This window comes from Ictidomys tridecemlineatus, chromosome X (assembly GCF_052094955.1).
Source record: "Ictidomys tridecemlineatus isolate mIctTri1 chromosome X, mIctTri1.hap1, whole genome shotgun sequence".
Classification (NCBI taxonomy): domain Eukaryota; kingdom Metazoa; phylum Chordata; class Mammalia; order Rodentia; family Sciuridae; genus Ictidomys; species Ictidomys tridecemlineatus.
Window position 1 is genome coordinate 101,511,160 of NC_135493.1, and position 13,071 is coordinate 101,524,230.

At 33.3% G+C, this 13,071-nt stretch overlaps 1 protein-coding gene across 17 annotated transcripts in view; it reads left to right on the forward strand.

Moving 5' to 3' along the window:
* Dmd (dystrophin) overlaps positions 1–13,071 on the forward strand; it is a 2,094,227-nt gene that overhangs the window by 1,363,263 nt on the left and 717,893 nt on the right. For all 17 annotated transcript variants that reach the window (XM_078034984.1, XM_078034996.1, XM_078034982.1 and 14 more), the window contains one exon: positions 2,088–2,252. In XM_078034984.1, coding sequence (XP_077891110.1) covers positions 2,088–2,252 — 165 coding nt within the window. The remainder of the gene's footprint in view (positions 1–2,087; positions 2,253–13,071) is intronic.

The following is a 13,071-nucleotide window of genomic DNA, read 5'->3' on the forward strand; positions in this document are numbered from 1 at the left end:
TTTTAGTCAAATAGATTCAAGACCTGTGTCCCAATTCATTGTTCCCTAAGTCCAGATATAGTTCCTTACAATAAAGGAGTGACAAACATTTTCCATTTATCCTAACGTCAGTATTTCCAAGGGAACAATGCTGTGGGAGCCTAAGGTCAGTCCCAGACTGGCCTGCTTCAGCCTAACCTAACCCTTGTTCATGTACCTATATGCCTTTTACACAAAATATGTAAATATATTCATGTTAGATTTCAGTGTACATGGTATTTATATATAATAACATTTTGTGTAAAATTCCTGCACCTATAAATTAATTGCTTGGTTATTTTGTCCCTAAATCTTTTTTTTTTTACCCCACATTTCAGGGATCCTATTAGAGAGTATAATGTTCACTACTGAATTTTTTTTAAATAAATGATTTTTCCAATGTATGTGGGATTGTGTAGTATATTAGCATATTAATCTAGTAAATTAGATACCAATATATTATTATACTTATCCAGTTTATTTTAAAATGTTCTCTGCTATTCATATCATAATATTATATAATAGATTTATATCAACATATATATTACAACATTGTATTTTTCTGTTATTAGAATGTTATTAATACCATAAAGAATTGCCATTACCAGTTTGCATTCTTTATTCTTGGATAATGGTTTTAACTCTTGATATTCCCAAAATAAGCACTTTACTCTTGCTAATCCTGGTTCTTTATTTGCACTTGAGTTTGGGCAACAATTGCTAACACTTAATGACTTTGTTGTGTTTCACTATTAGGCAAAGTATTGGAATAAGCAATTTTCATAGATTACTTTATTCAGTCCTAAGATTAATACTAAGCAGATACTATTATTGTTCCTAATGTACAAAACAGGCATTGAGAATTAGAGAATATTTGGCTAAAATATTAGGCAAGAGCTAGAATAAGAATTTAAATCCAAGCAGCCTAATCCTAGTCCCCACAATATTTAAAGCTATAGCATACTGCTCCTAAACTAATTAACACTTCTCAACCCCGGTCATTATCTATGACTAAATAGTACCTTTATCAGCATGTCACTGGTTAGATTAAAGAAAGCAATAAATGTGAAACATTCAAGCATAATGCTTGTAATAGACACAACCCTCAATAAAAGTAGCCTATAATCATTCTGTTAAATTCTTCTTAATCCAAATATTATTTTTTACTTTTTATCCCAAGCATCTGCTTCTAGTTTACTTGATTATACTGTGGTTCACAAAAATTCTTACCTTACCAATTTTCCTTGTACACAAAGGATTTCCTTAATCCTTTTACTTTTTCTTAAGTGAAAAGAAAATTATTAACAAATATAATTGCAGAAATGATTACTATACAAACAAAAATTTTGGTTTGGTTTGCTTTCAAATTTTTCATGTTCTTAAAATCAAATCACTCATTTGAGATTTAAGAAACCTATGTTATAAATCTAGTACTAATGATGAATAACTTGGCTTATTCATTTTTTGGTGGGGGTGCCAGGAATTGAACTCAGGGGCAGTCGACCACTGAGCTATATTACAGGTCTATTTTGTGTTTTATTTATAGACAGGATCTCAATGAGTTTTTTACCACCTCACCACTGCTGAGGCTCACTTTGAATTCGTGATCCTCCTGCCTTAGCCTTCCAAGCCACTGGGATTACAGGCATGCACCACCATGCCTGGCCTGGCTTATTCATTTTTAAAACTGCAAAGGAATTGTGCTTGGCATATAATACACAGATCACTATTATGTTTTGTAAGTGAGTTGATATGTGAAGAATGTACTTCTTTATTTTCATCTTTTGGAGTTAGGTATGCATTTGTGTAGTTATGTTATTTGAATTTACAGAAAGGCATTTATAGAATTGTGTAGTATTAATGAATGATTTCTAATACTCTAATTAAATCCTATCATAACAACTATAAGTTAATATAATAAATGAAATTACTCAATATCATGATGATAAAATTCCCTCTTGTATTTTTATAACATTTCAGGCTGAATTATGTTTGAAAACATTTTTTGCCACTTTTGTTTATAACATGAGGACCAATTACCTTTCTAAACATTTTTTTTTTCTTTTTAGGTTTCTAGAGCTTTACCTGAAAAACAAGGAGAACTTGAGGCTCATATAAAAGATCTTGGGCAGCTTGAACAACAGTTGGATCATCTGCTTCTGTGGCTGTCTCCTATTAGGAATCAGTTGGAAATTTATAACCAAACAACTCAAACAAGACCATTGGACATTAAGGTAGGGATGTTTTATTTACATATTATTTTCTAAATGAATGGCAATATCTTTGATTTGATTTTCTCATTCATTATCATTATTGTCATTGTTGAAGAAAAGAAATGATACTTGATAAAGCATGGTAAAGGGGACATCATGATATATACAGGAACCACTGAAATAGGATTTTGTAGTAGGGGAATGAGATTGGACTCAACTCTAAATATAGAGAAGTGATGGATAGCCCAGAGGTAGGAAAAAGATCAGTGGATAAAATTGACAACAAAATAACTTTGGGTATTAGGGGATATTCTGGCTAAACCAACCTAATGGGATACTTGCTAAAATCAGGCCAGGGTGACCAATGAGCACCTTAGTGATGGTGGAGCATAAGAAACCCCATCACATATAGAGAGTAATCAGATATTAAGGGTATCCAATATACAGAATGAGAGGTTCCTGGTAAACTGAATAAGCAGAGTTCTTTGTTAAAACTGGATTTTAGAAGAAAGTGAACAGATAGGCCTGGGAGAAGTTTCAGAAGGCTTATAAAAGTTTGATCAAGCAAAGAGTCATTGTCACTATCATCATTGTTGCTATAATTTTGTTTCTTCCAACATGCAGTAGAAATGTCTTCATTAAATTCATGTCACCAGAATGCCTGCATCATATCCATTACCATGATCCCTTTTCAGCTGCTTCAATTTCCCTTAATACATATCTGTAGATTTCTTTATCTAAAATTGATTTGTATCTAAAATTCTTATCCTAAATGTTTGGGAAAGATATCCTTGAATGAGAGAGAGAGAAAGAGAGAGTAGAGACGTTTTATCCAGCTAAAATGGGTTATATTTGCAAAAAAGGAATGAAGTATACTTCATTCCTTTTGCCTTACTTCTTCCTTATGCTTCTATTTACCATTCTAATAACTACCCACCCTCCGAGACCTAGCACCAAGAGCAGATGGCAAATTGTAAATTACAGACAAAAATCATTTTGCTAGTGAAAATCTCAGCCTGATCAATATGTGGCATACTCCTGGATTCAGTCTGGTAGTCAAACTCATGAATAACAATAGCTTATAAACAATAACAAATTAGTTTTTTAAAAATGTACAGGACAAATGACAACATAGACTGCACATTAATGGTATAGAGGATATCTTACATCAAGGCTTGGCTTTTAATGTCCTGGTCACCCTGATCTTCAGTCATGCATGGTCACAAGGGGCAAGCCTAGATGAATACAAAGCACATAATCGGTTCAAAGAAGCCATCAGTTCTAGGATCTCTTTAGTTTTTTAACTTAGCTAGTACTTAATATCCTTACAGATATTTAATTATGTCCCATTCACCTGTGCAACTACATCATCAATATAGATATTTCATCACCCATTAGGAAATCTCAGCCAGAGAGGCAGGAGGATTATAAGTTCAAAGCCAGGAGGATTACAAGTTCAAAGCCAGCCTCAACAATTTAGTGAGGCCCTAAGCAACTTAGCAAGACACTGTCTCAAAATAAAATTTAAAAAAAGAAAGAAAAAAAAGGGCTGGCTCAGTGGTTAAGCACCTCTTGGTTAAAGCTCCAGTAGTCCCCAAAAAAATCCAAAAAAGGAAAAGTAGTTACCTGGTCCAATGTATACAATAACCTCAGTCAAATTCCCAGTTATTCTATATCCAGTAAAAGTCCTTGATTTAATATTGCTGCCCTTTCCTTCCTACCAGAAATAGCACTTTGTAACTCACTGGTAAATGCCTGTTCCTCTGCTTTTAAACATAAGCTTTGGTTAAAATTGCTATTTTTGCTGGATGTAGCAGGCACATGCCTGTAATCCCAGCAGCTCAGGAGGCTGAGGCAGGAATATCAAGAGTTCAAACCAGCCTCAGCAAAAGCAACTTGCTAAGAACTCAATAAGACTATGTCTCTAAATAAAATAAAAAATAAGGCTATGGATGTGACACAGTGGTTGAGTGCCCCTGAGTTCAATCCCTGGGACCCCAAAATAAAATATGCTACTTTATTATAAAAATGAAATATACACTTGGTGCTAGGTATCTTCCTTCATAGAATATATTTAAGAGGGACTATAACAAAATACCCTGACACATATAAAGACTGTTGACTCATGTAAAGTGACTTTAGTGTTTGTGTATTTCCCCTAGAATGGTTCTCAAATATTGAAAGCCCACATTGGGTCTTTATTTGTCCATGGTCCATAAGGTTTCCACCAAATGGGTCCTGGAAATTTGAAGTGAAGACCATTCTTAAGTGTGTTAATGAATTTTCTTTATCAAAGCTTAAGTCACTGCTCTTGGTGCTGTGTGTACTTTCAGAGTGTCATGATATTTGCCTCCTACAGCTTGGTCCAAATCACAGAGGAATGAGGCAGCTGCTTCTGCCCTTGTAGAAAACTCCTTGGCTTCAGTCCTGTGCGCATATTCTGAGTTTTCTTCTCTGGAGTGATGATTTCAAAAATATTCCTTCAGCCTTTATTTCTGCTTGTGGCTCTATCTAAGCAAAAAAAAAAAAACCATGAAATCATATATTGATAACTTTGGAGTTTCTCCCAATAATACTAAAACCCCTCACTTATCATCAGGAAATGGTGGTCCTACATGCATAATTTAATAACTTACCTAGTATTTATCCCTCTTTTTCCAGTTTCTGACTTTACTCCCTGTCTAAGAAATGATTTATTAAGACTACACAAAGTTATTCTGCTTTAAGATATGGGATTTTAGTCTTTACAGCCTCTGCTTAAGGAGATTAAACTTTTTTTCAATTAAAGAACCATGGGAAATGAGTTTGTCTCTTCTAAACTTTAAACCACCAAAACACCAAAAATAAAGTTTTTAGACAGTTTTAAAGGCATTACCATATTTTAACACAGATAAAGGAACTGCCTTTAAAATATATCCTAGGAATGAGTTAATATAAAGAAAGTAGATGTACAAACAGTGAGGGCCATGGTTTCATTTTCTAAATTTACAGAAACTTTCTTTGTTTGGCTATGGCAGCCACAGCTACCTCAGAAGCAAAGGGCTAGAGGCCCTGCCATTCAGGTCATTTGTTTTCTCCAGTCAAACTCTGAGCACCTGTTAGAAAAGAATATGTAATACCCACTGTGAGCCTCAGTTTTGCCTGCTTGCTACTTCATGCTTATTGATGAAATGCAGCTAGCTGTGTAATGAAACCCAAATAAAAAAGCCTTAAGGGTTCTGTTCTAATACATTGTTTATGCTGGAGTGAAAATTGACTGCACATTGCTTGGTTTGTGCAATTTACTCCTGAAATATTCCTATTCAGGAAATCCTGCAAATAGCAATATTCATCTTGAAAATCACCTCACAGAACCCTTAGCAAGCTGAGAGACATAATCAATGAGATCGTGATGTAGAGGGTGAAAATTAGGCATAATCACAGCCCTTTCCCATCAGTCAGCCCACTAGAAGGCATGCCTTTGAATTTTGATTTTCAAATGTACTCTCAATTTAGACATAAAATATGTTGATTTCAGATTTCACAAATGATAATTGAATGCTAAGATCCAGGGACCAGTTTAGAATTTCTATAAAGGATCTTATGTTTTTAATCTTTAATGAAGGCTTTCAATAATGAGTTAGAGGTATACTATTTATCTGACATAAATCTGCCTAACTACTGCTTTCCAAACTTTTTATTAAAGGATGAGGTGGGGGTGCATAATTTTGTGTTAGATTCACTGACTGAAATACTTTCATGTTCATGACAGAGAAGTTTTGGGGGTATTTTTCTTCCCTCAAAAATGACGTTCCTTCTGTGGACTATAAATAAACACAATATGCTACTCTGCTGGCTCTTTCTTACCATGTAAGAAATATAATTGCCCATAATGTCAAATCCACAGACAAAGGACAAAATTATAATGAATGACCATTAAAGTAACTGAATACCAGAAGCCTTTGCTGCATGTGTCCACATTGCTGTGAGTGTTGTCAAAGAAAATTTGCTCTGGACCACACCTTACCTAGCAAGAAAGACTGTTCAAACCTTTTTGCAGTAGAGGAGAGACATTGAGTTCAATGGAGGACTTTTAAGTACTGAATGAATTTAGTGGAAAAGTACAGAAGGATGTTAGTGGAAAGGCTGGTCAATGTAATTGCCAATGGTGCTTATTAAAATTAGATTCTTACCCACCTACAGAGAGTGTCTGGTTGGGGCATTAACTTCCTTGATTATTGCATTTCGAAAGGATGATTCCTGAGTCCTTTAGAAAAATACTCCTAGAGTATTTTGCAAGCAAAGAAGTAGAGAAAGAGTGTATAATAGAAGGGTTTCTAAAATAAATTCTCTAGGAAAAGGGCAGGAAGACTTAAGGTCAGAAAGAACCTATCTTAAGTTTAGTCATGCTGAGGAAAATGATAAAGCTCTTTGTCAGTTTCCCCTTTTGTTCTACAGAAGCCAGATTGCCCACCGAACAACTTAGGAAAACTGGCTAATGTAATCATTTCAGCAGCTTTCTGTTGTTGAAGGACTAGTTAATCCAATTCTGATACACAATAGCAGAAAACATTTACTTGATAGTATGAATAATCAGCTATTTCCTAAGGGGGACTTTATGAAAGTAAGAAGGAAATATGAATACACTACCAGTGTCACTCCACATCATGTATAATCACAAGAATGGGATCCTACTTAGAATAAGTTATACTCCATGTATGTATAATGTATCAAAATATACTCTACTGTCATATATATCTAAAAAGAACAGGAAAAAAGATTTTTTGATGCTGGGCTAGAAATGTCCTTAGATGGTGGAGTGAAGATGACATAGGCAATCTTATGGATCTCTTGGTTTTCAGTTTAAATGCTTTCAGCAGTGGTGTAGGCAGTAGAAAGTCTTCATTGGGATTATGTCTCATGAAGTAAAGCATGGAAGATCTGGGAGTTTGATGAACTTCCTGAGTAGTCTACATATTAGTAGCTGCAGGCACAAAAGTTGTCTATAGATAATTAATTTGCTACAGTGATGATTCCTGTGCAGTTTAGCTTCCAGGGCTTCTTTAGACACTGTAATGAAAGGGCAACAAGAAGCAAATAACTAGGAATTTCAATAAGGATCCAGAAAGTCAGGTTTTAGATCCCAGTGATGGCAAGTCAGTAGGGTAGGTGGAAAATTTGAAAGAATAATTTAGAGTGTTATAGCCAGATATTGAAGGAAAGCAAAAGAATTGAAAATTAATAGAGTAGCATAATGTATAAGAAAGCAGAATATAGTCCAATTTACAAAAAAAAGGAAACAAAACCATGCAGCTTATAAGGAAATACAAAATAACTCAAAGATAATGTGTGCAATGAAAATCTAATAACCCACAAATGCATGTTGTAGTTTTTGTTGAAATTTCAAATTTATCCCTGCCATCACCAGCCTTTGGATCAAAGGTAATCAGAGTAAGAGTACTCTTACTTACAAAATGAGACTGATCTCCTTTTTTATATGGTCAATGGTCATTGACCCCATAGGCCTTTTAAAGTTTTCTTCACTAAAATTTTCATGAAGAATTTCAAGATGAAGAAGTCCTAGATATTTACTTTATAGAATAATGCATATAGTTAATAATACTGTATTTTATACTTAGAAATTTGCTAAGCAGGCCGATCTTATATTAAATTTTCTCATTGTAAAATAGGAGAACAGGTACTAAATGACCTGGAAGGAACCTTTTGGGGGTAACAAGTGAGTTTATGGTGTAAATTATGGTGATAGTATATACTTAACTTCTAAATACACTAAGTTGTATGCATTAAATATATAGAACTTTTGACTGTCAATCATGTCTCAATTTTGAAAATGGCATTTCAGATACTTTTAAAACTTCTCAAATTCAGGAAGTCAAGCCAAAAATCTTTCCATCACATTATACCTGCCATACCTACAGATTTGGCTAATTATTACTTTCTCCTGTTCCCCCAAGTAGCCTAAAGTTTCTGGCTTTCCAGAGAGGGAAATTTCTTATTCATCTACATGACTCAGAATTTTGTAAGCCAGGTTCTTTGTAAGCATTTACAAAGGATTTGTAGGCAATGGCTCTAAAAAGTCAACTAAAGGTCCTTAAAACTATCTACTCATATCTTATTCTATGCATGTTATTCTTAAATATGATGTTCTGGTTAAAATATTTGTTTTATTATAAATTTTCTCAATTATGTCCTGTTAAAGGGAGGACAATTGTTTACTGAACCTATGCAAATAATTATATTGCCATTAAAATAAGAATACTCAGAGTCTCTGAATTTTAAACGAATCAGATAGGGATAAAAATATAAATTGTTCATTCTCTTTACAAAAATATAATCTACTTTTTTTGCCATCTTAGTCTGTTTTCTGTTGCTATTACAGAATACCTGAGACTGCATAATTTATAAAGAACAGATATTTATTTGCTTTATGGTTCTGGAGGTTGGAAAGTCCAGGAAAATAGTACCAGCATCTTTCAAGGACATTCTTACTATGTAATAACTTGATGGATTGCATCAGATGGTGAGGGGGTCACTATTATAACAAGCCTACTCTCAAGATGACTAATTCCCTCACACAATAATGACATTAATCTGTTTCTAAGGGCAGAGCCCTTATTACTTAATTACCTCTTAAATGTCCTGCCTTTCCACACTGTTGCATTGGGGATTAAATTTTCAACACAGGAACTCTGGGAGTACATTTAAACCATAGCTCCGATAATGCCTTTCATGAAATTCAATATATCAAGTAAACTTATTTTTCAAGTCAGTTTATTAAGATTGCTTTTAGAATTTGACTTTGGGAAAGTAAAATATCACAAGTTGTAAAAAAAAATGTTAAAAGGTTTGACTACTTGACTATGATCATAGGTCACAGTGAAATTATGCACAAATACCTATTTAAACAAAATAACAATGAAAGATTACAAAAATAAATACAAGAGGTAACATTACCGTAAAAGACTTTAGCTCTTGCAAAAGTGAAAAAAAACAAAAACACCTCTGTATTCTTCAATAAACAAGGTATGTAACGAGGTCAACATAAAACAATGTAAGTTATTATGGTAAGACACAAACTCTTTGTTTCTTTGACATAGTATGCAAAAGATAAAGAAATATAAACATTTTATGATCTCTTATTAAAAACAGACCAAGAGAGGAGGTAGCTATGCTAATTAACTTGACTACAATAATAATTTTTATATGTGTACCAAAACATGATGTTGTTCACCTTAAATACATACAATTTCTGTTAAAATAGAACAGGCCAATAATCCAAGAAAATTTATCATTATAACAAGAAAACTTAGCTCATTTTTCATCATTATACTGTCAATGCTAAAGCTGATTTTAAGAAAGCTTGTAATTAATTCCATAGCAAGTATTGATTATGTGACACAAGATTCCTATACCACAAATCTTCTACTACTGCTTATATTCATTCAGATTTCTCTCATTCTGAAATAAACTGTCATTTTACTTTAGAACAAAATCACCCTCTTTTTCCTTAATAAAATAAACCTATAAACTATGCATATTATGTATACAAAGTTGTTTTCCTTTGCCCTTTTTGTTTCTAGGACTTTAATTTACACACATTAATTATATTTTTAACCATTAATGACTCATATTCTCCTGAGAAAACTAACAAGTGAATAATGATGAACTGTCTCTCATATATCAGCATTTTGTAACAGACTAGCAAAGTTTATAAATACAAGTTGATGTCACCTGCTCAATAAATAACTTAACAATATTTGTCAAGAATACCTTGGAAACTTTTTTTACCTTGGTATTTAATTGCATGGAGGTTGTGAGCTAAGATTTGGATGAGTTAATGAGGAAATGTGTAGCAGCCACCTAGGTGTTGCAAAAGCCCACCTGAATGGATAAAAATATCCTTTTCATTTCCATTTGGCATTTCCAGGCTCTGTAGTTACTATTGGTGTTCCAGTTCCTCCAGAGCCCAGTATGAGGGCAAAGATCAGAAATCTAGAGAGACCATAGGTAGTTAGTTAATAGACTGGTAGAGAAAGGTCTGGCAAGGATGGGCAGAGGAATATAGAGGATGCAACGGCTCAAAGGGGGACACATGGGAAAATTCAAAGGAGTTCACAGGAGTAAAATCAATGGTGGTAAAAAGAAGCAGGAAGAGTAGAGGACATGAAAGGGTAAGATCTTAGATGGGCCACTTTAAGTAGATCTTATGTTTTCTAAAGAGGCCATTCAATATCAAATTATCTATAGTAAAATTATGCCAACAATGAAGAAAGCAGAGTTAGTGCTTTAGTGATATAGCGTATAATTGGCGAGACTCTTTAGAGGAGTAGAATCAAAAGACTGAAAATTTTACACTGGGAAGTAAGACAGCAAAAACAGCAACAAAGAAAGGAAATCCAAGAAAGACCTGTACAAACAAGATCTCTACAGAAAAGAAGTCTGTAAATAATAAAGAACTGAAGTTCAACCAAATGGGATCTCAATGAAAAATTTTCATCTTCTAAACCAATGGTATCTTTCAAAAAAATCTGGTACAAGAGTATACTCAGAATTTCAGAATAAAAATCTGTCTTTGTCATGGAATCATGGAAGCAAGGAAGTATTGATCAAGAGTACTGGATGTCAGGTGTAGTGGCACATGCCTATAAATCCAGCAACTTGGGAGGCTGAGGCAACTTAGTGACCCCATCTCAAAAAGAAAAAAAAAAAGAAAGAAAAAGGACTGGGGACTTAGCTTAGTGATAAAGTACCCTTGAATTCAATCACAAAAGACCACTGGATAAGGATGTGAAATTCACTGACAGATCTCCCAATGAGTCAGAAGTGTGGACAGTATACACAAAACTGACTTTTTTAGAGGTTAATGTCATTGAATTAACTTTGGAATGAAAGAATTCACAAGTAGGTTCTCCTTTTTAAATAGATGTATAGTATTTCTAGTTAAACTGAGTAAATTATTTTATTTTATTTAGTTTTTACTTTTTTATTTATTCTTTTTTGATGTACATAATAGTAAAGTGTATTTTTGACATATATACATACATAGAGTATAACTTATTTTAATTAGGATCCCATTCTTGTGGTTGTAGATGATGTCGAGTTTCACTATGGTGTATTCATACATGAACATAGGAGGGTTATACACTATTGAATATTACTCAGCCATAAAAAAGAATAACTTTATGACTTTTTTCCTGGTAAATGAATTGATCTGGAGATTATCATGCTAAGTGAAATAAACTGATCCCAAAACCCAAATGTCAAATATTCTCTCTGATATGTGGATACTAACACACAACAAGGGTGGAAGGAAAATAGAAGTTCAGTGGATTAGACAAAGGGGAATGAGAGCATGGAATGGGAGATAGGTATAGGAAAGAGTAGAATTCATCAGACATAACTTTCCTAGTTTTTACTTTTTAAGAAGTGATGTTAATAAGATGAGGAGCAGAAAGAAAACATTATCTTTCCATATCTAATCTTCTTTCATAGAAAAAAAAAGTCCAGTGTTTTCTACTGGGTATTAAAATATGTCAGTGGTATTTATCCTGAAAAGTAATGGGTTAAAGTTACTGGCAAATTATTCTCATTTAGGAAGCACCTCCACAAAGATTTATTGAACATTAAATTTTTCAACCTGAGTTAAATTGAGGGCAAGAGCATAATTCTGACCCTTAAAAAACCTTAAAGATTGTAGAAGTTTGTGGATAATTCCATATTTCAGTGGATTTAGATATCTGCTATTCTGTATAAATGATGAATACCAAAGTATTTTACTTGCCAACCTTTCTCTTACTTTCCATCTGCCCTCAAAATCATTACTGAGTTGAGGTAGTATAATAATAAGGAAAGAAATAAAAAAAAAACTGAATCCTGACTCTGACACTTAGTTGACTTATGATATTATTTTTAACTCACTTGCCCATTTTAACCTGACTTTCTTATTCATTAAAATAAAAAATTAATCAATTTTCTTGGAATTCTTTTGAATCAAAACAAAACTAAGATGGAAACACATGTCCTAAAACATAGAAAAAATGATGAATGGACCTTCCCATCATAGGAGACTTTGGGCAACAGTCCCTAAGGAGAAAAATTATTAAGCTCACAAAATACCCTCACTTTCAAAAGGTAGCAACAGTCGCTAACAGAAAACCACTCCAGGACGCTTATGGTAATGACATTTTTCATGACTCACCAACCCAATTTGCCCATATAGGGAAAAGATGATGAACTTGAAAAGAGCTTCTTGAATTGAGAATTTCTAGAATATATCTTTCAAATAGGATAGTGCTTAGTTGACCAAGAGAAAACTACTAAAATTTCTACTGTTCCCTTCATCGTGGGGGAGGGGAAGGAAAGCCAAGGAAGAGGACTCCAAAAGTATCTCTATTACAGTGGTATTCAGATCATTCTGTTTATAAAATTCTAAAAATAGTTTAGAAAACTGAATATCCCCTTACACATTTTAAAGGTGATATTTATTTACCACCCTGTAATATAGTGAATATTGACATTTAAAAAGGGTTACTCTTTTTAATGTATCCAGTGGAATTCAAATATCATACCAATATAATATCTTTCATCATCCACTTAAAAATGTACTAATAAACTTATCTTTAATAAAAAGAAGTTTTATGCCTTTCTATCTTTAAATTACATTTCCATTCTTTTTCACCAAAGAATGGTATCCTAATTCAATATACATTTATGTTATAAACTCTTATCAACAACTCTGTCATCCTTCTATATGACAAATATGTATCTATGTAGACTTAAATTCAATTTTCCAAAACAATATCCTGTGACTTTAAGGTTGTACATGTTTAAAAAAAATCTT